This window comes from Papio anubis, chromosome 7 (assembly GCF_008728515.1).
Source record: "Papio anubis isolate 15944 chromosome 7, Panubis1.0, whole genome shotgun sequence".
NCBI classification, from domain to species: domain Eukaryota; kingdom Metazoa; phylum Chordata; class Mammalia; order Primates; family Cercopithecidae; genus Papio; species Papio anubis.
Genome location: NC_044982.1, coordinates 117,874,928 through 117,901,394, shown reverse-complemented (window position 1 = coordinate 117,901,394; position 26,467 = coordinate 117,874,928). Strand labels below are relative to the sequence as shown.

General features: G+C 43.8%; 1 protein-coding gene across 2 annotated transcripts in view; it reads left to right on the top strand.

Annotated features, from left to right (window-relative positions):
- THSD4 (thrombospondin type 1 domain containing 4) overlaps positions 1-26,467 on the top strand; it is a 680,084-nt gene that overhangs the window by 105,609 nt on the left and 548,008 nt on the right. For both annotated transcript variants that reach the window (XM_031668519.1, XM_021940676.2), the window contains one exon: positions 15,545-15,992. In XM_031668519.1, the coding sequence (XP_031524379.1) occupies positions 15,545-15,992 (448 nt within the window). The remainder of the gene's footprint in view (positions 1-15,544; positions 15,993-26,467) is intronic.

Sequence of the window (26,467 nt, the reverse complement as noted above, 5' to 3'; positions counted from 1 at the left end):
CACTAAGGCTTTTCCTCCAGTGCACACCTGGTGCCTGTCTGCGATGCCTTCATATAAGGATGGGAGGAAGGAGTTTCCCGCATGTGGGGGTTACTGTCGTTTCCTTTGCTCATCCTACCTGCAGGAGCCTGCACGTGTTGTCGATTCAGTCATAGTAATCACAGCCATTTTTGCAGGACCTGCTATGTGCCACATCATTGACATGTACTAGTTGAACCTCAACCAGCTCCAGTTTACAGAGGACACTGAACTAAGGTAAAGAAGTCCCCAGCATCCTGCTCCAGGAAGGAATGGAATGGGATTTGAGTGCAGGGTTCCCTGACCGTAACATCCTTGCTCTTCTCATTGCCACCCTGAGCCCACAGTGTGGACACAGGTAATTTACGTGAGGTTTAGGGGACACCTGCTGTGGTTGACCTGTAATACGCATGGTCTCCCTGTTGGTTCTCAGGATAAAGTGCTCACATCCCTCAAGGACATTTTAGGCCCTCACTTGCTTGTCAATCCATAAGCCCTTTTCTGGATGTGTAGTCCTTTTGTCTCATTTCTATTAAGAGCAATGACAGCTGATGTTTATCGATGGTTTCCTCTGTAGTAGGCTGAATAATTCCCTGCCCTCTCCCACTCAGTCCTCAAAGATAGCAGGTCCTAGTCCTGGAGCCTGTAAATGCTAACTTATTTGGAAAAAGGGTCTTTGCAGATGTGATTAAGTATCTTGAGATGGGGAGAGTATTCTGGATTATTCAGGTGAGTTCTATGTGCAATTATGAATGTCCTTATAAGAGACAAGCAGAGGGAGATGTAATATGTAGGCACACAATGAGGAGGCTGATGTGAAGACAGAATAGAGAGAGACTTGAAGATGCAGCTCTTGAAGACTATAATGATATAGCCACGGCCAAGGCATGCTGGCAGCCACCAGAAGCTGGAAGAGGCCGGGAAACAGATCCTCCCCTACAGCCTCTGAAAGGAGCACAGCCCTGCTGCTACCTTGATTTCAGCCTAGTGATGCTGATTTCAAACTTCTGGCCTCCAGAGCTGTAAAATAATAGATTTCTGTTGTTTTAAATCACCAAGTTTGTGGTACCCTGTTACAGCAGCTACAGAAACTAGTGCACTGTAGGAGGCTCTGAGCTAAACCTCATAGGACCCTTATGCATAAACTATCTTTAGTGTGTCTTGTGTAACATGAGAAGAATTCTGTGCTTATAGCGACAATATGATGAGCTCTGGGTCCTACAGCTAGTAGCTAGTAGGCTGCAGAGCAGGAATTTAGACCAGAGAACCTGACTTTAAGGCCCAGCTTGTAACACAGAGTTATTCTGCCTTCCTGCTCCCAACTCCATTCTCGCCCTTATGCCAGGTCAGGCCTTGCCCCAGAGCCTTCCTTTCCCCACTTGTGGTTTAGCTTCCAAGCACACAATGTATTTTATCTTCCCTCATGAATCTTTTTTCATGCAGAAGCATTTGGTTCTCCTATGGGCCACATGGATCCAGTAGCAATTAATTAAGATTGCCCTTTTCCTCAGTGATTGGACCACAGTTCATTGTGGGCTACTGCTGAGAACGTTTCTTTTCTTGATTTTGGGGGAAACAATAATTTTTCCCATTTACAGTAAGTCCTCGCTTGAAATAGTCCATCCCTGTAATCCTTTATGAATGGGAATTTGGTATTTAAAAGCTGTGCTGTATTGCAATTGTTAAGCTCTTTAGAGGCTTGCCTTTATTCATTCAGTCACATTTGTTAATATCTGTTCACACAGACTTACTAGCTTGGACAGGTTCTTCGATGTCTCTTAGACTCAGTTTCCTCATGTATAAAATAAAGTAATGGCCTACTTTGCTGTTTGCAGTGTTGGTTAAATGGGATTACACACATAATGCATTTAGCAGGTGTTTGATACAGCATAGCCATCTACATACAGAATGTATTATTTAAATACATTTGTCCCTTGGTGTCCAGTGGGGATTGATATTGATTCCAGGACTCCCCTGCAGATACCAAAATCTGAGGATGTACAAGCCCCTTTTATAAAATGGTGTAGTATTTGTATATAACCTACACACATCCTCCTATACTTTAAATCATTCCTCAATTATAGATGATACTAATACAATGTAAATACTTTGTAAATAGTTGTGCTGTATTGTTTAGGGAATAATGACAAGAAAAGAGTCTATGCATGTTCAATATTGAGGCAATCATCCATTTTTTTTTCACAGTATTTTTGATCCACAGTTGGTTGAATCCACAGATGTGGAATTCATGGATATGACTGACTGCACACTGTGCTAAGTATTTTTAGGGGTGGGTAAACTCGAGTACAGCCCTCTCCTGGCTTTAATTAACTGAAGGTGACAGACTTGCACCTAAATAACTTCTAATGCAAGGAAGAAAGCTATGCCTCTTCTTATTATCATTATTGATAATTATGCTTGAGATGCTTCATACCTATAATAAAGAAAGAAATAGAAGTGATATAGAGTAAGTGGGTACATAGGCAGTGATATAGAAATTCAGACTGGGAGAAACATCCAGAATATGAGAGAAATACCATTGCTTCCTCCACCAACCTTTCACATAAAAGATGCTCAAGAAGTGTAGTTGTGTTATAATCATTATTGCTGTTGTATTAATGGATTCAGCAGAACTTACTGCTGAAAATAGTTCTTCAGGTTCCTTCAACCTGCTGGGGGTCAGCCTCTAGGGCAGAAGGCACTGTTTGACAGTCCCTGGGAGAGAGGGGATAAGAGCTTGCATTTGCTTAGCACCTGCTCTGGCCAGGCACTGTGCCCCACAGGTAAACTCATTTGGTCTCCTCTAACCCCCGTAGTCCTGGAGGGCCACTCAGGTTCAGATTACAACCCATACTAACAACAGGCATGACTCCTAGAGGGCTTCTCTTAGTTACGCTGGAGAAATGAATGCATTTACTGTTCTTTCATGCAAAACCGCCTCCGTACTCCTCAGTCCCATGTTTGGCTACCTGCCCCTGCAACAGTTCTCACATATCACATTGGAGGCTCTGTGTTTTTTACCTTCAGGGCAATGCAGCCGTCACGGTAACTACCGTTTACAGAGCATCCACTGAGGGCCAAGCCCTGTGCTAGGCGCTTTCCCTGAATCATTGTGTTTATCTGCACAGCAGCCAGGGGAGGCAGGCATTGTTTTCTCCATTTTGCTGCCGGAGACAGGGTGTGGAATGACTTGCCCACAGTGACACAGGTAATTAGTGGCTAATTTGGCCTGTCTGATGGAATACCTGGGCTCTTTCTACCATCCCATGTTACCACCTCTGTCCCTGTTGGTCTCGTACTCTCTTTACCTTCAGAGATGTCTTGCCCAGCACAAAATAGGGTAAGAAAATCATCTTTGCTCTGAGCTCTCTAATACTCTCTCAGCCTTAGCTGGAAGCATCTCTCTCTTAAACTTCCACTGACTCATTTCTTACCTTTGTGCGAATCCAAAAAGATGCCTCTTCCTCTGGTCAGGTTCATCTCCCTGCTGGGAGGACACTCTGGATTTCAACTCCCAGTTGTCATTGTGCAGTGAGTAATCTGCTCAACTGTAGGTGACATCCTTGCAGCCTCTCCACCATTGATTTCTGTGGCACTAAAATTGGTTCCCTTGAACACCCACTCACTTGTCCTTATTCCGCTCCTCTGGGCCCACACTGAATAAGGCACCTGAAGGTCAGTTCTGGAAACCCAGATCACTCTGATGCACAGCAGCACCCGTGAGCACTGTGGTTGGCTTGTTCTTCTGGAAACTTGGCTGATTTTCAAACACAATCCTAGAGGAAGAGAAGCCACCTGATGGCAGTATCTAGGGGTGCGAGTCTAAATCATCTCCTAGGGTCATTTCCCCCAGAAGGCCTGAGTCCTTTATTCTTAAGGTTGCTGCTCTGTATTATTTTGGCAGCTGGTGTTGGGGGACAGCCCCATGGAACTCACATCCTGGGAGGCTGATGGGTGGGTCACTGAGGATAGGGTCTTCTAGAGGCTTGACTTCCTGGTGCAAAAAAAGCCCTTTAACATCTAAGTGGCTCTAAAACCACCTTTCTGCTTCCTCTGCCTTGGTGACTTGCCTCTTGACTCCTGGAAGAGCTCCTGAATCCATCTGTGAAAAGACCTCTTTCTTTTCACTTCATTGGAACACATTTGTCATTCCTCCCTGTGGCCATATCTCCCATAAGCCTGTGGGGTCCTTCTTTCCTAAAGACTCAGAGCAAACCTGTCAGCTGATTCTCATGCTGGCCTTTAAATTCAGATCTTCAGCACATTGTGGGGAGCAGCAGCAGTAGATCTGGTCAAACCTGCAGCTAATGTATGTGACACTGTGTGCTGCACAGTAGGCAACCAGGGAAGCTTTCGTTTTCATCATCTTAATTTTTATTTCCCTAAGCGGTCAGAGTTTCACCTCTTATCTTCTGTAGACACCAGGTAATTTATTACCCAGAACAGCCCTGGCAGGAATTTCAGTCTTAGAACTTCTAAGAAGACATCTGCACTCAACCTAAACCATTTGCTTGCAGCCTCTTTGAACTTAGCACATGATATCCTTTCTCCCTTTGGCAGGTGATCTAGTGGAACAGGGCGGGTTTTAGGAAAACAGGGCTCTCTTTCCAGCTTGAGGCTGCACACTCCCTTCCGCCCAGCTTGCCTTGGCTCAAGCGGCTCCTTGGTGAACACACACGTTTCTGGTCCTCAGCTGCTGCTCCCTCCCATTTTTCCTCCCTTTAGTTTCAGCTCTCAGGTCGCTCTAGGTAGCCACTGGCTACTGATCTAATTTTCCTAGCTCCCTTTAATTCCCACCCAGATGTGTGGGGATGCCTTGACTTCTTGCGTGTAGAAACTCCTAGCCTTTTTGTCTCTATGAATTAATCCAAAGCAGTAGCCTTTATTGACCCATTTGTTAGAGATGCTGAGCAACGAGGCTCTGGACCCACCCATGTGTCACTTCAGCATACCTTCCCGGGATGCCTGTATGTCAGACTCAGAGCTAGTCTCAGGGATCAGGCATACACCACTAAGAAACAGGGAGCGTAGCCCTGGAGAATGAAACTTACTAGTACAGTGCTAATGTGGCAAAGGGGTGTGCAGACTGCCCCCGAGAGTACTAACAGTGGGGAAAGCACATGGGCGCTGGTGTTTATGTTGGGCCTGGAAGTACAGAAGTAGGTAGGGTAGGGTTCCGGGAGGGAGTCTTGCAGCACAAGAGCCCCGTGTGTTTGGGAAATGGTGAGTCATTCGTGATGGTTGGGAAGTGTAGGGTTGTGGGCAGGATACAGGGGGAGGGAGATGAAGACTGGAGTTGAATCTGGGAAGATAGACTGAAACCAGATGATGAAGGATGGAATGTGATATCAAACCAAATGTGCCCTAAAACTGTCTAGGTTTGAACTTTATATTCTCGGCAGAGATGAGCCAGGTGAGTCTTTCAAATACAGAGTAATGACCAGGGCTGTGCTTAGAAAGACAAATCCAGTGGAGAGGGAAGTCAGAAGTGTGTGAGGTTCCTTACTTGGGTACCTGACAGGTGGGGATGTTGTTGGCCACACTAGGAATATGCACTGGGGTGTCTCTCATCACTGAAAAGATTAGACTAGATATCATAGAGTCATTGTTGTTCTTCCCACAGGCTATGAGATTCAAGCATATTCAGACTCTAAGAAGCTTCTGCCTTGGCATGAGCTTGATGCTGGTCTGTGCTGATCTAAAATCTTTCTGGGAGTATGTGACTTTTCTGTTCTTGATGGAGACAGTTCAGAGGAATATTTTGTCCCTGAGCTATTTCTGTCCCTCTGGTCTTTGGGGCTTACAGTGTATTTATAAGTGGGCATTTTATGTCCAAATTGAAATGTCTGCATGTTTAGGCATTAAGATTACTGATTTGGTTTCTCTTTTTGACACTGCTTACACAGCAGCATGAAAGGGTAAGAAATGACAAATGAGTCTGCTTCAACTCCACCTCACTGGGTCTGCTGCCCAGGGGAAATCATTGCCCAGAGTTTCCTTTTGATCAATTCAGAAATATATTCTGTATATATTTTGTACATTTTTAATATACTGTGTACATTTTTTCTTTAAAAAAAAACCACATGCAAATGAAAGCATGTTTAGTGTCCTCAGCTTAGTATATTTACTGTCTTATTCTTTTTCACTTAACTATGTTTTTGAGATCTTTCTATATCAGTATATACACAGCTGCCTCATTCTTTTAAACAGCTTTATGGTACTCCAGTATCTGAATGCGCCATAATTGAACTAGCTCCTTATTTTCCTGTTTAAGGATACTTAGATTGTCTTTCAGATTTACAATTTACAACCACCACTCAGGTATGCAGAGCACAATTTATTTTTCTATAACTAAATGTGGTTCATGAGCCTCTGCTTCTATTGCTGAAGGAAAACTTTGCCAATTCCAGGAGACTCAGATGCTCGGACACTCCGTGTTAAGCATGATCAATTCAGGGTTTATGTTCAACCCAGTTAGGACTCTCTCCTCTCCTCTTCCCAGGAGGTGTGACCTGGATCCCCAGGTGAGGGGCTCCTGTGCAGGCTTGGCAAAGGAAGCAAGCTGTCGGGCATGCTTCAAGCTTCACCTTCCACCCTTGCTGTGGCTGCTGCTGAAATATCTGCATATACCCTCCTTGCCTTCTGTCACCAAGGGCCACATACTCTGTGGAACCACAAAGAGGTGGCCCACCCACTCTCAGGTGGGCCCCTCCACCTTGACGCCTCCCTCCCACATCCTAGTCAGGTGCCATGTTGGACACTGGCTTCCCCATAAAGCATGCAAGTCCCTTCTGTTCTCAGACCCCTAAACACATCTGGGATTTCTATTGCTCCCCAGCCCAGGCCACTGCATTCTGTCCTAATCTCTGAATACTGCTTTTTGGTTCCTCCCTCATCTGCCTGCTAGTCAAACTCTCCACTCGTCCAGGCTGGAGTGCAGTGGTGTGATCTTGGCTCACTGCAACCTCCACTTCCCTATTCAAGCAATTCTTGTGCCTCAGCCACAGGCATATACCCACCACGCCCAGCTAGTTTTTGTATTTTTAGTAGAGATGGGGTTTCACCATGTTGGCCAGGCTGGTCTTGAACTCCTGACCTCAGGAATTGAACATTTGGCCTCCCAAAGTCCTGGTATTACAGGTATGAGCCACCACACCCAGCCTGCTAGTCAAACTCTTAATTTCCTTGGGTTCAGAAAGGTCATTCCAAGGTGATAACACTTCTTCATAATCTGTAGTATAAGCTCTACATCTACCTGCTGTGCTCCAGACTTTGGCTCTTGACGGATAAAGCTCAGTTTTTCCGATTTAAATAAACCTTTTCGCTGGGCATGGTGGCTCACACCTGTAATCCTAGCACTTTGGGAGGCTGAGGCAGGCGGATCACGAGGTCAGGAGTTCGAGACCAGCCTGGACAACATGGTGGAACCCCATCTCTACTAAAAATACAAAAATTAACTGTGTGTGGTGGCACGTGCCTGTAATCCCAGCTAATCAGGAGGCTGGGCAGGAGAACTGCATGTCCAGGGACCCGGGAGGTGGAGGTTGCGGTGAGCCGAGATCACACCATTGCACTGCAGCCTGGGCAACATGAGTGAAACTGTCTCAAAAAAAAAAAAAAAAAGAAACCTTTTCTCTCTTCATTCTGATCTTTGACTCTTCCCTTCTCTGGAGCTATAATCTTCAGTCTCATTCTAGAAGAACTGTGTGGAAAGAAGGAACGACTGAAGTGCACTGGCCAGTTCCTCAGATCACTGTCCTGCTGTGGTTTCAGGTGTCCTGCCAGCTCCCCAGGGCTGCAGTGAGGATCCCCACACTCACGTCTCTGTGTGCTCTTACAAGCACTTGAGAAGGATAATTCCTAGGTATAATTTCTACCACCTAGTATTGTTTTAATGTCTATAAAAATCTTTTTAAAAGATACATGTGGTCATACTAAAGTATTTTGGCAAAAAGCATTTCACTTGATAGTCATTGTGAATTACGTCTCCCTCCTCCTCCTCCTAGCTTAAAGTGCCAATGCTTTGTCTCAATGCCAGGAGAAATAGAGGAGTGTCTGTCCACATTTCGGAGGCTGGCACTGAGGCAGCCCTCAGATGCAGTACCTCCACATTTGTAACCAGGACCCTGTGATACTTAGTGTCCAGGAAATTTGCCCCAAAACTTTGCCTTGGGAGTTTAGCCTTGCTATATAGTAACAGTTCAAATGCAAATGTGGCATAAAGGCTCTCTTTAAGCCACATGGACATTATTCATTAGACATAGTAAAATCCAATGGTATCTTAGATTTTCTCCGCAGAATCTAGTACGGGGACTTAGATTCCCTGCTAACTTAACAGCTTTCTCCAACAATAAATAGTCTTTCATCTCATGAGCTTCCTTCCCATCTTCCCTATGGAAGAATTTATTTCTGTTTATGTAGCAGCTCAACTTAGGTACCAAGATGCAAGTAATGCCACCTCGCGCTCTCTTTTTTTTTTTTTTTTTGAGACTGGGTCTTGCTCTGTTTCCCAGGCTGGCGTGCAGTGGCATGATCTCAGCTCACTGCCACCTCCGCCTCTCAGTTCAAGCAAATCTTGTGCCTCAGCCTCCCGAGTAGCTGGGACCACAGGTGTGCACCCATCATGCCTGGCTAATTTTTTGTATTTTTAGTAGAGATGGGGTTTTGCCGTGTTGGCCAGGCTGGTCTGGAACTCTGGAACTCCTGGCCTTAAGTGATCCTCCCGCCTCAGCCTCCGAAAGTGCTGGTATTACAGGTGTGAGCCACCATGCTGGCTGAAATGCCACTGCTCTTAATGCTATACAACTCAGGACCTCCAAGGTTAAGCAGCGCAAGGAGACTTTCCACGTGAGCAGGGGTGGCCAGCCTCATTTCCCATTTTTCATGGAGTTCCGCTTTCCCGTGGGGTTCTCGGGCTCCACTCCTCTGGTTCCTCGAGGGCAGTCCCTGGGGCTGCTGCTCTGTAGGGTGCTGTGGTCCATGTGGGGTTCATGTTAGCACAGCTGAGAGAGGCGGGGCTCCTCAAAGGAACTTGACTGGGCTCTAAGGGAAAACAAGATGGAAATAAACATGGAGAGCCTAAGAAACACAAACAGCCTGGCTGTGGAGGGCAGGGCTGTCACTCTGCCCACTCCCCTCCGTCCTGGAAACTGAGAGGTAGGAAGCCCCGCTCTAGCTGCAGGCTGCTGACAGCTTTGCCTGGGTGGCTTTCCAGCTCTGACAGCTCTTGAGCTCTTAATTCTTCTCTCCTTTTGAAAATGAAGGCTGAGTCTCAGCCCCTGCTGGGTCCCCCTCCATTCTAAGGACCTGTCTCTTCTCTAGGTGTTTGATACCAGAAATGCTCTCACACAATAGATGAGACTTTTATTCCTATGTAGAAGGAGGTGGCTTTGTCCTCAGGGCTGTAATAATTTAACAGTCTTTTAATAAGATGTAATATTTCATATAACAGAAATTAAACAGGCACAATAATGCTGAGGGGAGATTTTTCTTGCTTTGGCAATAGTGGTTTGAGCCATTCGTTTGTTATTTCAGCTTTTCTAGGGTCAATTAACTGAGCACCTATTATGTGCTAGTTATTGTAGTAGGCTATAGGGATATGAGAAATAGGACATAGTCCCTGCCCTGAAGGAGCCTGCAGTCTGGTAAACTGAGGCAGATATGCAAACAATAAGCATAATAAAAGATTGTGCCGTGACAGTTACATGAAGCCCAGTGGAAGGACAAAAGAGAAGGGCATCGATTCTTTGAAGGAGAGGGTTGGAGGGCAGTTTGGACCAGGAAAAACTTCATTGACACCAAAATGCTTCAGCTGAGTCCTGAAGGGTGACTAGGTCATTATTTTGGGAAACAGTGCTGGAGAAAGCAGTTGAGGAGGAGGAAACAGCATAGGTCAAAGCATGGAGAATAAAGTCCCTTGGCCTATTGAGGAGCTGCAAGGAATGTGGTGTAGGTGGTCCATGCAGGGCCAGGACTGACAAGAGATACCACAGGAGCCAGGCTGTATAGGTTGAGTGGGTAAGCCAAGGAGTTTGGATGGAATGCAGAGGTAAGGGGTGAGTGGAAGAGCCAGCCGTCTTTAGGGGATGGTGGTACTTGGGAGTAAGACAGAGCAGTGGTTCTTGCTGTGGCCCACAGACCAAGAGCATCGGCATCACCTGAGAACTTGTTCAAAATGCAGATTCTCAGGCCCTGCCCTAGACCTCTTGAATCAGAGTTTTTGCAGGTGGGACTTAACAGTCTGTTGTAACAAGTCTTCTAGCTGAGTCTGATGCTTGTTCAAGTTTAAGGACTACTGAGACAGAGAATATGGGAGGAGCTGGAGGGCATCAGTTTTGTGGAGGAAAGATGGTCAATTCAGACTTGAGTGTGTTGACTTTGAAGTGACACGTGGAGGTAGCAAAGTGGAGTCCCAGGACCCACTGCTTCGGCTTCACCTGGGAGCTTGTTACAAATGAACCAGAGGCCTACCCCAGACCCACTGAAGCAGAAGCTGGATTTTAATGAGACCCCCGGGTGACTTATGTGCACTTTTCAGGCTCTAGTCTGGAGGTTAGCTAGGCACATGGGGTTGATGCTCAGGAGAGGGATCTCAGCAGGAAACAGAAAGGTAGGAGTTGTCAGTTCCAGGTGATGATTGCAGATAACACATCTCCAGGGTGAGTATGTAGGAAGGGAGACTGGATGGAGTGACTTTGTTTGAGTCATCACACTGACTGCTTAGCATTAACTTTGTGGAGCTATGGAAGATCACGCATGAGCCCTGGATGGCAGCCAGCCTGTTGTAAGGAAAGAATGCTGTTTGCAGCCATTATCTCAACAACTATTAAAGCAACAGCAATTTTCCCAGACACCCATTGGATGAACTGGGCCTGGAACCTGGTCTTAGAACCCTTACTGTGCACTGTCATGTTCTTCTCATAGAACCCTACTTTATGGTGGGGTGGGGGCGGGGGGTGAGTTCCATTTACTTATGTTGTCAGGGCTGGAAATGTGAACAAGTAGAAAAAAAATATTACACATGATGCTCAATAGGCGCTCATAGTTGCTCAATAAAGGTTTGTTAAATATTGTTGAAACAAATGATTAAAAATTGCTTTCAGATTAAAAAAATGCATTTCTATCAGTAACTTCAGTTTGACTTTACAACATCCTTGTAAGTAAACATGCTTTCATTAAAAAAGCTTTATGGAGATATAACTTACATACCGTAAAATTCATCATTTAAAAATACTATATAACTCAATAGTTTTGGTATATTTACAAGGTTGTGTGACTATCGTGACTATCTAATTGCAGAACAGTTCCATCATCCTAAAAAGACACTCCATCCCTTTGGCAGTCGCTCTCTTCTCCCCTCTCTCCCCAACCCCTGGAAACCACTCTCTGTCTCTATGGATTTGCCTATTCTGGACATTCTATAGAAATGGAATCATATGTGTCCGGCTTCTTTCACTTAGAATGTTTTGCAGGTTTATCTATGTTACAGTATATATCAGCACTTCACCTCTCCTATGGCTGAATAATAATCCACTCTATAGATATACCAATGTTTTATTTATCTGTACATCAGTTGATAGGCATTTGGGTTGTTTCTGCAGTTTGGCTATTATGAATGAGGTAACTATGAACATTCATGTATAAGTTTATATATAAATGTATGTTTTCATTTCTCTTGGGCATAGAACTGGAATCGCTAGGTCCTGTGGTAGCACTACATGTAGTATTTTGAGGAGCTTTCAGGTAGTTTTCCAAAGTGACTACGCCATTTTACCTTCCCACTAGGAATATATGAGGTTACCAATTTATCTTTCCCAACACACTATTATCTGTCTTTTTTGAGTATAGCTATCCTAGTGAATGCGAAATGGTCGTACTCTCATTTTACAGGTAAGAAAACTAAAGGTGCATTATTTGCCAAAGTTGGTAGAGCTATTAAATAGCCAAACTAGAGGTTTTCTTACGTAAAGGCAAATACTTGTATGATGCATACTCTGTGTGAAGCATTAGGTATTTTGCTCTAAAGTCATTTAATCTTTGCAACTATCTGTAACAAAGGTACTATTATTGTGTTTATTTGTAAATGAACACAAGGCCAGAACTGGGCTTGGAGTGCAGCTAGAGAGGTTCTTAGGGTGCAACATTTAAGAAGACATTACTCTCAGGTTCCTACCAGCACTTCCACGACCCTGACTGTTATCTCTTTAAATATTGCGTCCTAGGTGCTTCACTGGCCTCATCGTAATCCTGGTCCTGTTTGAAAAAAATGAGGCATACAAAGATTGGGTAACTTACCCGAAGTTTCCAAACTAGCAAGTAGCAGAGCTGGGATTCAAACCCCAGAAAGCTGGCCTCAGGGTCCATGTGGTGAACCACTAGCCTACACCGACTCCCACGTCTCTGGTCTGCAAACTGTGCCTTTTCCATTTCTTTCTCAAGACATAACTTTCAGAAATTAGCCAGTGCTTTGACAAGTGGAGCACCCAAAGTAAAATCCCAGAGATGGGTGCTGGGGAGACCAAGCAGAACTACTCAGCAGCTCCCCCAGGCACCTACCACATGATTCTCCTGGAGGAGTTTACTGGCCACACAGATCCCATTGCCACATCTGTACTTATTATCACAACTCTGCATAAATCTGCCCAGTTCCGTGGAGGCCCCCCTGCAAGTGGCCAGATGGACTTTGTCCTGTGGGAGAAGAGGCCATTCAGACCCATCAGGATTATTAGCTCTAACCAGCTGTAAGGAAAACAAACGTTCTCCTGGCCAAGCCAGAATGAATCCGCCACTTGTCCAAATGTTCTGAGTCAAATACTCAGAAATCAGATCTCTCATAAACACACCCGATTTGGTTGCTCATTCTCTTTGGTCTTTTAGAATTAACTGGTCATTTGCATTCGTTTCATCACCTTTCCAATGATGTTGCTGTGTCAGTGGGTTTTGAATGGTTCTCCAATTTAGGCAGAGCTTCCCACAAGGCAATATTAATACAAAAATATACATTGGTGCTTGTATATGTTACTCCCCTCAGGGGTGATGGCAGCCTTTGGGAAGATGCTTACACAAGTCATCAGCCAACAGCAGGTTCTTCTTCTGCTCCCCAAGAGGAAGCTCGAGTCAGTTTTGGTTCATCAGTGCTCACTGAGTGAGTTCCAGCAGGGCAGCCTGTCCCGGGCCAGCAGATCTTTTGTATCTGCCTCCAACTCAGAGGTTTTTGGTTTGAATTTCATTGCCATTTTTCCTTCATTAAAAACAATAATTTGCAGTGTTGAATTTTCGCCCTTTTGTTTGGAATTTCTATTTTATTCTATGACTGATTATCAAAGCTGTGGGTCTGTGGACCAGCAGCATTGGCATCTCCCGGGAGCTTGTTGGAAATGCAGACTCTCAGGCCGTACCCTAGATGTCCTAGATCCAGAATTTGCGGCTTAACAAGATCCCAGGTGATGCCTGTGAACACTCAAGTTTGAGAAGTGCTATTCCACATGCCCATTTCTCTGTTACCTTCAGCTAGGGTCTCCATCCAGTACTTACTCTGAAGCTAGAATTTTTTGGTAGGCTTTCAGATCTTAAAAAAACACACACATATGCAGAAATTCTTTCCTTTGCCTTTGCATGATGTAATTCATTTTACCTGGCCTGCCACAAGAAAGAAAAAGGCAAATTACATCCAAGTTTTATATATATGTGTGTGTGTGTGTGTGTGGATTGTGTGTGGATATATATATATATATCCACACACACACACACACACACACATATATTCATATATATGACTAACTTAATTGCATCTCTTAAAGCCCCCATCATTAACAGAGTCCCAAGTGTTGCCAAGATTAATTGAGAAAGACCTAAATGCAAAATAAACACTGTGGCGTGGTTTAATTCCGTATCAGCTAAGAATGAAGGTGCAATTAGTAATAAAGATGTTAATAATTAGTTGTGGTCTATTAAATTTTATGTTCAGTGATTATGTGGAGAGTGAAGAAAGAATTTTCTCATGAGGGTAGAAATCAATGTTTCACCTTGATTGCTATTTTAATGTGCTTATTTTAATGGGGCCATCCTGTAGAAACCCTTGGGCACATTTCCAATTTTACATAAATGTAGAATTAATTATTATGGAAGCTTATAATTTTAGAGTTGGAGCGACCTTGGCGGTCATTTAATCCAGCTCAGTCATCTTAAAAGTAAGTAAGAGTTAGTTGACTTACTTAAGTCCTTCCACAGAGATTTGGAACCTGCGCTCCTCAACTCTAATGCCAGTGAAGGTGAAATCTTTTCTGATCCCTTCAGACAGAAGTGCTTTTTCTTACCCCAGAATTTCCCAAAGCAACATTTATTGCATGGCCTCTAAGGCGCTTACCCCACGCTGCATTGTGATCTAGTTGCTTTCAGTTGTAAGGTTGGGGTCTTAAAAACTATGGATGATTAATTTTTGAATAGTTGCACAATAAGTATACATGCAGTGGTATTCTGGAGCTGGTTTTTACCTGCTCCCCAGAGGTCAATGTGTCTTTACATTGGTAGCTTGATATCAGCCATGTTGGAAGTATTTACACCATAGGAGTGGGCAAATGCTACAAATCAGGGCCTCTACCCTGTCCTGCCCATTCCCCCCGCCCCATCCCACCACAGGGCAGTGGATCTTTACAAAAATCTAAAGATCTAAACCAGGCTTGTCCAACCCACGGCCCATGGGCCTCATGTGGCCCAGGATGGCTTTGAATGCAGCCCGACACAAATTCGTAAACTTTCTTGAAACATCATGAGATTTTTTTTGCAATATGTATTTTTAGCTCATCAGCTGTTGTTAGTGTATATTTTGTGTGACCCGAGACAATTCTTCTTCTAAACCGATGTGAAGATGGCCATTTACCCATTGCTTAGCATGGGCTGCTTCAAGAGTGATGGAGGAGCCAAGTGTTTAATGCCCTTGAGTATTTTCAGGATTAAAGTCAGTGCAAGTGAGGCCTTAGGACTGCACTAGACTTTGGTTGCTTATCTAAGTTCCATTACCTAGAAGAGCTCTTTGAGTATGAATGGTGAAGGAAACAGGATCTAAAATACCACAGTTAGTTGAATGAGCAAAAAGTACATTATTAGGGAAAAAAAAAAGGTGAACAGGAAAGTTACTGTGACTGAAATTGCAATCATATGTTTATACTTCTCCGAAAACCTTCAGTAGCTCCAGGTGACCTACAAAAATGCCCAGACTCTTTACATAAAAATTACACGCTGACCCCAGTTTACTGTTCTAATCTCATTTCCAACCACTTGCATCATCCACTGTTCATCCTCTGTTGATTCCCTCTTTCATTCTACTTTCCATCCTTTATGGAGACTCTGTTCCAGCTTCCACGATGGTCCCTTCTAAAATGTGCTCCCCCTACTTCCCAGGTCTACCATAGACCCTTTCCCAAGCTTCTGTTCCTACCTGGTCATCTCTACCATGGACCAGAGCTTCTGAGTTAACACGAAATTCATCCGACTCTGATCATCTCCTCTCTTGTCTATCTCTCTTTAGGAGCAGGACCCGCGGTCCCATCGGCCCTGGCAAGTACGGCTATGGTAAGGCTCCATATATCTTACCACTGCAGACAGACACTGCACACACGCCACAGAGGCTCCGGAGACAGAAGCCCTCATCCCGGCATTCCAGGTCCCAGGGGGCATCTTCTGCTAGGCATGGCTACAGCTCACCAGCCCACCAGGTCCCCCAACATGGGCCTTTGTACCAAAGTGACAGTGGCCCTCGCTCTGGACTACAGGCTGCAGAGGCCTCCATCTACCAGCTGCCTTTGACTCACGATCAAGGCTTCCCTGCAGCTTCAAGTCTCTTTCACAGCCCGGAAACAAGCAACAACCACGGTGTGGGGACTCATGGGGCGACGCAGAGCTTCTCCCAGCCTGCCCGATCTACAGCAATCTCATGCATCGGGGCCTATCGGCAATACAAGCTGTGCAACACCAACGTGAGTACACACAACCCATACTGGGCCTGGAAACAGCTGCACCTCGTTTTTCTGTCATTTGGCACTACGCATGGTGAAGCCAGCAAGCATATAGTGTCTGAGCCATGTTAACACACCTTTTAATCTTCCTCCTTTCTCTTTTCTTTCCATGTATTCTCCCACATAGTTTTCCTTTTTTTTAAAGTTATTGCTTTAGTAACTTATACACTGCTTCTTGAATTGCTTAATGGTGGTATTAATTATTAATAGCTATTGCTGCAAAACAAACAACCCCCAAATTCTCAGTGACTCATGTTAACAATATTTATTCTTTGCTCAAGTGCAATATATAAGTTTCCCGGAGGTTCTCTGCTATTCCAGGTGTAAACACTAGGTATTGTAGCATGAAGAAGTTTGAGAGTGAAATTGTAAAGAGTCTTCCCTTCGGGGAAGAGCTGGGACAACTGGGGTGACGGATGGTGCACAGAGGCCTCTGGGCAGCAGTAAGTTCCTAACTGGTGTGAAAGTATGTTGTTATTTTAAGGACTTGTATAGCTGTACTCATGCATATATATATATAGGTATACCCACTTTGGATATCAGTTCAATAAATATTTATTGATTTTATCTTCATGCATTTAAATAATATCTAGCATTATAAAAAACTCATAAGCCAGGCCTTGTGCTCAGCACTTTTTTTGTTTTTCTTTTTTTTTTTTTTTGAGATGGAGTCTTGCTCTATCACCCAGGCTGGAGTGCAGTGGCGCAGTCTCATCTCACTGCAACCTCCGCCTCCCGGGTTCAAGTGATTTTCCTGCCTCAGCCTCCCGAATAGCTGGGACTACAGGTGTGTACCACTACACCCAGCTAATTTTTCTATTTTTTCAGTAGAGATGGGGTTTCACTATGTTGGCCAGGATGGTCTTGATATCTTTACTTTGTGATCTGCCCACCTCTGCCTCCCAAAGTGCTGGGATTACAGGTGTGAGCCACTGCACCTGGCCTGTGCTCAGCACTTTTTCTACTTACTCCACTTAATCTCCTTCACCATGAGTTTGCTCTTCTCTTCATTTTATAGTTGCAAAGAGAGGTCAGGTAACTTGCTGAAGATGCCACAACTAGTGAGTAGTAGAACAAACTATCAATGTTAACTGTATTTGATGACCAAAGGAATTTTTAAAAATATCAGTTTAAAGACTGTGTATTAAAGAGAAATGAACGAGAGGATGTTAAGAGGTTAAATTTCTGAGTCGCGATATTTTTCATTAATAATTTAATCTGCCTTAATACTCTGTTGCTGGGTAACAGGACAGCTGTTCTATATTAGCTTCGATTTCCTCATTAAAAATATATTTCCTGCTATAGAGTCCATAGAAATGACTTAATTTGTGATCTTAATAATTTCATTGAATGCCTGGGTTGCTTTTTAGCTTATTCTTCCACTGTCGGACTTCAGGAATCATTAATTTTAAAAAGCAGTAATTTTTCTAAGGCCATTGCTGATCAGTCAACCAGTAAGTCTTCATTGAGCATCATTGCTTGTCTTGTAACAAAGTAGGTGTCATGGAGAATAACAGAGAAAAGTTGTGGTATCTACCTCCTAGCATTGCTTTGAGGATCAAATGAGGTGATGGTAGGAAAGTACTTTGTAAATCAAAAAGTAAAGAATTGCTTGGTTTTGTGGTCAGACATGCCCTTGTTCCTGAATATCTATTGCTGTTCTTTTAAAACGAAATGAACTCATTGTAATACAGAACACTTTCTCCCATTGACTAATATATCTCTTAGTTTTGAAGACCAAGCAAACCATGGGGAGAAAGTAAAAGAGGGGACATTTGGCATCCATGTGGAGCTGATGCCCACCTAGCATTCCTTGCATTTAACTTACTTTTGTAAAGCCTGCCCCTTTTGCCAGACCTGTGCTGCCAACAGCAGGGTTGTTCTCCCCATGTAGAAGCTGTGCTTCCCTGGGTGCTGGGGTAATGGCACCACTGAGGAGACTGAATGGCGAGGAATCCTAGAAACTTCTTGTGAGGTCATGGTGTCTTCTGGCATTGTGGAAGAAGGCAAAATAAAGCCCCCAACCCAGGCCAAAGAAGTACATGTTGACATGGGATTGTATAGGTGTAGTTCCCTTCTCTTCCCTGTGACATGTGCATAGTGTCCTCCCCAGTGCACCCCACTGTCCCAAGTCCACATACTGCTTACCCTTATTGAGAGATGTTATTCCTTAGAGGTTCCATTATTGTGTATATTTTTTTCATAAGCCCATGGCTTCCTGTGACTTGGGCCACACCCCCATGATCTCTTTAAAATTCCCTCTGTCAGAGGTCCCCAAGACCATTCCTGGGTTTGATGATTTCCTAGGAGGACTCATAAGACTCAGCATATAGTCACACTCACAGTTACAACTTACTACAGCCAAAGGATTGAATAAACAAAGCAAAATCACTAAAGGAAAGGCACATAGTCCGAAGAGCATAGGAAACCAGGCGTAAGCTTTCCAGAATCACAATGGAACCACACAGGACTTGCTTAATTCCTCTGCAATGACTTGTTACAACATGTAAAAGTTGTCTACCAGAGAAGCCCCCACTGTGCCCAGAGTTTTTACTGAGGGCTGGTCACATAGGCACCCTTTGCCTGCCACATATCAAAATTCCAGACTCCCAAAAAGAAATCAGGTATTTAGCATAAGCTATATTTAGGCACGGTGAGCCACTCCTATCATTTAGGGAGTGCTGAGAACTGCCCTGAGATTCAGGTTCCCAGATGCCAGCCATGCAAACAGGCCTTTCTAAGGGGAGTAGTCTCAGTTCAGCTATATTGCTTTTTTTATGTACTCCCCAGATGGACCCATATGCCCCAGCATCTCAGCATCAATGCCCTCATGTAGACATTTCTTTGTCCTCCCTGATGTCCAGCATCAAGAGAGGACATGAATGCCCCAATTATGTAAGTATTCCTACTCAAAGAGGAAAAGGTCTACAGATGCCAAGCTTTGACACAGAGGAGCTGAGTTTCCTTGGGCAAGTCACTTAACACCCTGAGGACCATCTGTAAAGTGGGCTAATAATCCTTACCCTGTAGGGTTGATGTCAGGTTCAGACAAGATGGCATATAGAAGAGCTGGCATGGCAGCCACACATGGAAGGCATGGTGCTGACACATTGTTAGGAAATAAACATGACTAGCATACCCCCCTTTAGATAGGAATGAAGTAAGGTCTCCCCATATCTGAACATCTTCCAGGTTCTCAGTGGTAACTGAAGAAATGCGTGGATGAAATGATCAGACTTGCTCACAGTTGTCCTCAGTCGCGTATTAGCTGCGATTGAGGCTCCTTTACCTTTACACGGTGACAAAACAAGATTGCCAAGAGACCCAACAATTCAGCTGTGATTTAGTTTCAGTGTTATCAGCCTTGGGTCATGGTGACTTTAAAGTGATAAGAGTGAAATTATAGATAACCAACTTCATGATAGTGAATTATTTACATCTTCCGATGTGCACGTTTAATATTAAGACCTATCTTATGGTGTGATCTAGGAATTTTAAGCATGCCAGTATGTCTCTGAGATTGTTCAATTCATATAAGATTTCTGAATGTAGACTTTAAAGATAAGGAAATATTATTATTATTATTTTTTGCCTACAATGTGTATGAGGAAGTTCAGGTGACACATCCTAGTACAGATGGAGAATCTATGGTCTTTTCCAGCACCAATCTCAAACATCAGCTAGTGCAACACTCTCCTTCAGCAGACTGTATGTGGTGGACTGTGGTGGATGCAAGACTCAATCTGGCCCAAAGTCTTTTTTTTTTTTTGAGATAGAATCTCACTCTGTCGCCCAGGCTGGAGTGCAGTGGTGCAATCTCAGCTCACTACAACCTCCGCTTCCCGGGTTCAAGCCATTCTTCCACCTCACCCTCCCAAGTAGCTGGAATTACAGGCGCACACCACCATACCCAGCTAATTTTTGTATTTTTAGTAGAGACAGGGTTTCACCATCTTGGCTAGGCTGGTCTCCAGCTCCTGACCTCAGGTGATCTGCCCACCTCGGCCTCCCAAAGTACTGTGATAACAGGCATGAACCACTGCACCCGGCCTTGTTTTGTGTGTGTGTGTGTGTGTTTGTTTGTTTTGTTTTTTGTTTTTTGTGTTTTGAGACAGAGTCTCGCTCTGTTGCACAGGTTGGAGTGCAGTGGCGCAAAGTCTTTTAAGTACTCCCAAGAGAAGGCTTTTGCTTGGAGTCCATAAGCATAACATTGACGTTGATTGCGTGGGGTGAGGTGTTAGGCTATGGTTGGAGACACTGAGATGGGAGCAGACTCTTGCCTTATGCAGCTCGAGTCCAGTAAGAGGGATAGACTCATAAAAAGGCATTAACAGTGTAGATCATATGTGCCATTGCACATGCCACATAGGTCCTTTCAAATCCCCACACAGTGGAAATTAACTTGGCTTGGGTGGAATTCGAGTGCGGATTATCCAGGCGAGGGAGGATGCTTTAGGAAGAGCAAGTGACAGGGGTCCTGGAGGCCCTTTGCAGTCCTGTAAGTGCTGAGAAGCAAGAAGGAGGCACTCAAGGACCTCTTGGTGGAATCAGATGTGTTTCTAGTGAGTGAAGACTTCACCTGCAAGTTTGTCTTCAGCAGTGAAGGGGCAACACAGGGCGGAAGCCATGATTAATCCGCAGCCCTGCACTTTCTCAATGAGAGCTAAAAGTAATAGGAACTCAAGGAACAGAGTGAACAGTTAAGTTCCTTCTTCATGGAAGCTCATTGAATTCCAAGACTTGATAGCTAGAGTTTTTATAGGGATTGCAACAGAGGAAGGAGAAATCAAACCTCAATTCCTCTGGTGCCTGAGGGGATGCAGTTAAAAAAAAAAAACCCTTTTCTGGCCAGGTTCAGTTGGGCTTAATTGGCTCATGCCTGTAATCCCAGCACTGTGAGAGGCTGTGGTGGGAGGATTGCTTGAGGCCAGAGGCCAGGAGTTCAAGATCAGCCTGGGGAACATAGTGAGACCTTATCTCTACAAAAAATTTAAAGAATAGCTGAGGTTGATGGTGTGTACCTGTGGTCCCAGTTACTCAGGAGGCTTGAGGTGGGAGGATTGTTTGAGCCCAGGAGTTGGAGGATGCATTGAACTAGGATCACACCACTGTACTCCAGCCTAGGGGGCAGAGCAATACCTTGTCTCTAAAACAACAACAACAAAAATCCTTTTTGCCTTTGTCCTGGAGGCTTAGGTGTCTCTCTTCCCACTTTCTCTTAGGTACTCCGAATTCGACACTTTCTCCTAGGCACTCTGAATGCAACATTTTCTCCCTAGAGAGGAGACTGATTGATACTCTGACCTCTTCTGGAGGAGGGAGGCTGTAGTGCAAGGCAGGGACAAAATTATGAGTTTTTAAGGGGCTTTGCTGCCAAAGGAGGTGTGATCCTGAGTTTAGACAGAGTGCACTTAACATTATGAGGGAGAAACTCCTGGGGCTAAAAGCAACTTATTGCAAAGGAGAGTTCTGGTATCAATGACTCTCCAGTGAATTTCCCTGGGGTAGGACTGGCTTTTGACAATGGATTTATCCATCTGTAGTTGTTTCTGCCCCAAAGTAAGTGCAAATAAGGGGAAGATGTTGGCCAAATCTCAAATCTAGCTGGGTGTGCTCTGCAGGCAGATTCTAATTCTACTCCATCTCTAGTCTGATATTGAATGAAAGAGTAGCTAACAACTTTCTGGCTGCAATTTTAAGCAAAAACTTAGTAAATGAGCCAAGTAAGAATCGAGTACAGTTCTGTAAGGTGTAAAGCTTGCCAGGAACCATGAGGCCAGTTACTGGATGGACAGACTGGGGGTTTCAACGCTAGTTTCCCTTATCATGAGCTTATCACTAGCCTCCTCATCTAGGAAATATGTGCAAGAATCAGTGCTTTTTGCAGCATTTTTCTTTCTGTCTTCTCAGACCGTTTGGAATTTCCATAGAAAATTCTCTTAATTTTTCATATATATATATTTATACACACACACACACTCTTATATGAATCACACACATATGTATATTTAAACATGTATACATGTGTATACACACACCACACACACATATGTATACATAAACCTGTGTGTGTATATATATATACACACACACACAAATATATATACATAAGAATTGTTAACAGTTGTCATTTTTCATGATTATAAAAAGTTGTACAAACAAGAGTAAGAAATATCAGAACAGCAAAGACGTGTATATCCTAGTCTCTCTCTCAAGATGTAATCACAGCCAGTGATTTTTAACTTCTTGTTCTTATGTTCATTCTCTCTATAACTCGAAATGGCATATTAATACCCCTGCTTCTCGATATATCAACTTAAATTTTCTGCATCAACTCCTTATTCTGGAAGATGAAGAAATGACCCCCTTTCCTTCCACTCCTGCTGATCTACACTAGCCACATTTTTTATTTTAACTTATGTTTTTGGCTGTATGTAGTATATTAACAATTTTTATTTTCTTGATTTTTCAACATTAGGAAAAATCAGTTAACTCCTTCCTTTGCAAGATTAGAAATATTGTGTCCAAACAATTCACTACATTCCTTTCCATGCATTATACATTTTTGATTATACATTTTTGTTTATGCATTTTTCTCGAGTGGGCCTGTAAGTCCCTGAGGGAGGCTATTATGGCAGATTCTTCTTTGTATCCTCATTACTGTCAACACCTGACACATGGAGCGCTGCAATGAATATTTGCGTTTGAATGGAATTTTACACCCTGCCTCAGCAGATAGCAGAGGGGATGGAAGCCAGTCTTATTAGTGTGATACCGGAAATAGCCACTAGGAAATGTATGCTCCCTAGGAGAGTAAGGTGGTTTGGTTTTTGGTTTTGGTTTTGCTTGAGACAGGGTCTCACTGTGTTGTCCAGGTTGGAGTGCAGCGGCATGATCATACCTCACTACAGCCTCAAACTCCTGGATTCAAACAATCCTTCTGCCTCAGCCTACAGGCATGCACTACTATGCTCAGCTTATTTTTATTTTGTGTAGAGATGGGGTCTTGGTATGTTGCCCATGGTGGTCTTGAAGTTCTGCACTCAAGCATGCTCCCAATTTAGCCTCCAAAAGTGCTCCCAATTTAGCCTCCAAAAGATCACAGGCATGGGCCACACCGCACCAGACTAACTTTTTTAACAAGTTTACATTTTGCCATGTGCTTCCTGATTAGTTAGGGAAAACGGAATTCTTTTTTAGGTCTTCTTACAGACATAGAGATATGTAAATAATATAAATAGGCAGTCATAAGTAAGCACTCCTGAGATAGGCCTAGATTTGAAGGGATCTCGGATATTTAGAAATCTAAGATTGGCCTGGGTGAATGGCTGGGCTTAGTGTCACATTAACATCCTTTGGGGCTTTGATGTAGGTATTGAATGAGAGGGAAACACCTCTCCCTAGGAGAACAGGAGAACATTATGAACTTCCCTTGGATGGAAAAAAAAAAAAAAGCGTTTGAGAATTAAGAAAATCTCAGATTAAAGCAAAACAAAACAAACAAAAAACATCCAAAGCCTTTACCCAACTCTTTGGACAAACCAGTTAATTCCCTGACTGGAAAATGTCTGTGGTGGAAGGTGGCAAAGGTTTTTGTGAGGTTGAGTTTGTTCTGTGTAATTTGAGAAAGGAGATATTAAATATATTTGAAAAATGTGCAAGATAACCGGAGCTATTTCTCTATAGCTAGAAAACAAGCCCATTTTCCAGCTGTAGATGAGAAAGGAAGGAAGGGCATGTTTGCTCAGAACACATACTTTTCAGGCACGTACGGCTTCTGAGACTACTGGATTCTCCACAGTGGACATTTGGTGTCTCCACTTCAGCAAACATTTATTGAGCATTACAGAGAGCTGGAAACATTAATGTATTACCACTTAAAAATCCCCATAAAACCCCCTGGGGATTGGGGCCTGGAAGGTGGTACAGGGCTTGTTATTCAATTGTGGTAGTTTAGACTTTGAGAAGCTAAATGTTTTTCCCAAGGTCACACAGCCACTTTCTCATGACAGTGCAGGGACATTTTCTAGATTTATTTTTTTTTAAAGGTTTCATGACTGTGGTGACGTTAAATACATCACATGTTGCTATGGTAGCTGGTCTTTTGATTGAATTCATAGCAATGAAAAGGATAAAAAAATTGCATATCTGACGCAGGCAGACTTCAAGGTCATGTTCCTTGGCACCGCTACATTGGAGATGATGCTGTTCATCTCCTGGGGAGATGACAGTAATTAATTACCAAAAGGTAAGTTTGTGATCACAGATGGTGGCCTCTCGAGCAGTGAAGTTGGGTACAGGCAGTTGTCATTTCAGATTAACCAGGGTCACTAGAAATGTAGCTGGAGTTTCCATAATACTATTTGTGACTCATAGCAACCCCAGGCAATTGTCTAGATGGAACTTTGGATAGGGCTCATACTGCTTTATAAGGAGTCAGCTAATCATATTAAAGTACATCTTTATTTCTCTTCCATTAAAAGTCCAGTGGAAACATCCCTCCCTCTTTTGGGTGGGAGTCATTTGAAGGGAGGTTATCTCCCAGGGGCATTACTTGGCTCTAAATCTCCAGACTTTGTTAGTCTCATCCTGAATGAGCCTGATCTCTATCTCCATGGCTTTTCCCCTGTCTCAGTTTTCTGGCCTGAAGATTGTGAGAATCTCTGCCCGTGGAAAGGATCTGCTAGCTATCTGCAAGAAACCTGTCCCCAGGGCCAGCTCACAGTGTAATGTACAGACGATTACTGATAAGGTGAAGGTGACTCAGTCCATGACATCAGGAAACAACCAATTTAAAACCTAACAATTTAAAACCTAAGAAGGGGTAAAAGGATCTGTAACCTGGAAGTTTTAACTTCAGAGAGTCTGTTAAAATGAGAGGAGATCACATCCTGATAATAGTATGACAAGTACAAACAGATGTAATCTATAAAAGAGACATGAAACAGGATTTCCCAGGCCCTGCTTGGTTTTCCTCCTCACTCCACAGCTCCGTGCTCCTTGTAGCAGAGGCCAGCCACTTCTCCAGGCCTTGGGGACTGATTCCAGCTTTTGCCTCTAACCCTATCCTGACAATAGACAAGACACAGTTATGGCTCTCTTGTCCGAGGACCCATCACAAATTAACTTTATTGTCTACACAGTCAAGGAGGGCACCGTGGCATAGTGGTTACTATGATAGATTCCAGATGCAAAGTGGCAGGGTTCAAATCTTGATTTCACCACTTACAAGCCCTGTGACCTTATGCAGCTCATTTAACTTTTTGTTGCCTTGGGTTCCTCGTCTGTAAAATGGGTATAATAGTTATTGTGAGGATTAAATGAGCTGAATATATGTAAGTCACATAGTGGAATGTCTAACATTTAATAAATGCTCAATAAAAGTTAGGTATCATCATCATTATCATCATCAGTATCATCAGTCCAGGCTTCTGCCTTCCTTGCCTATACCATAATGCTGCCTCAATAACACGCTTCCACGTCCGGGCCCAAGAAGCCTTGCATTTCTCTGGCCACATCCCTCTGCCCTCCAGGCTTGCAGTTTGCCTGGCGTCATGTGAGTCCTTGCTGGAGTCACACACAGGGCCATGCCCGTCCACCAGGACACCTCGTTACCTCCTGCTGGGCTCAGCTGACTCCTGGCAACTGCAGGTGGATCTGCTGATCATTGTGGCTCTGATGCCACGTTAAGCTCTTCTGCCTTAGATAGGAACCGGGCTATGCTTAGATGTGAATGACTTAATGGTGACCAAGGGACAGGGTATCCTGAATGATCCACAGTAAGTTGGGTTGGCAGATGTGTATGGATGTGAGAGCACTGGGCATTAGTGGAGTATTAAGCCATACCTTAAACTGCAAGGACATGCAAAGCTAGCTAAGGGCTAGTGTATTTGGAAGGGCTCAATTCTGATACATTGTCACTTTTTTTTTTTTTTTTTTGAGATAGAGTCTTGCTTTGTTGCCCAGGCTAGAGTGCAGAGGCGCGATCTCAGCTCATTGCAACCTCTTCCTCACAGGTTTAAGTGATTCTCCTGCCTCAGCCTCCCGAGTAGCTGGGATCACAGGTGCATGCCACCACACCCAGCTAATTTTTTGTATTTTTAGTAGAGACAGGGTTACACTATGTTGGCAGGCTGATCTCAAACTCCAGACCTCAAGTGATCCGCCTGCCTTGGCCTCCCAAAGTGCTAGGGGATTACAGCCGTGAGCCACTGCGCCTGCCTGGCCAATTGTCACTTTTATTACATAAATATTACATGTTCATTGTAGAAAAAAATAAATAACACAAATAGACTAACAATTAATTATAGATTAACAACATCTATAACGTCACCTTTTAACCTTATAAAGACAGAGATAACACTTTTAACCTCTCTCTGTGTATGTACACACACACTCCGCACACATAATCTTTTTAACACTTATAACTTAATGGA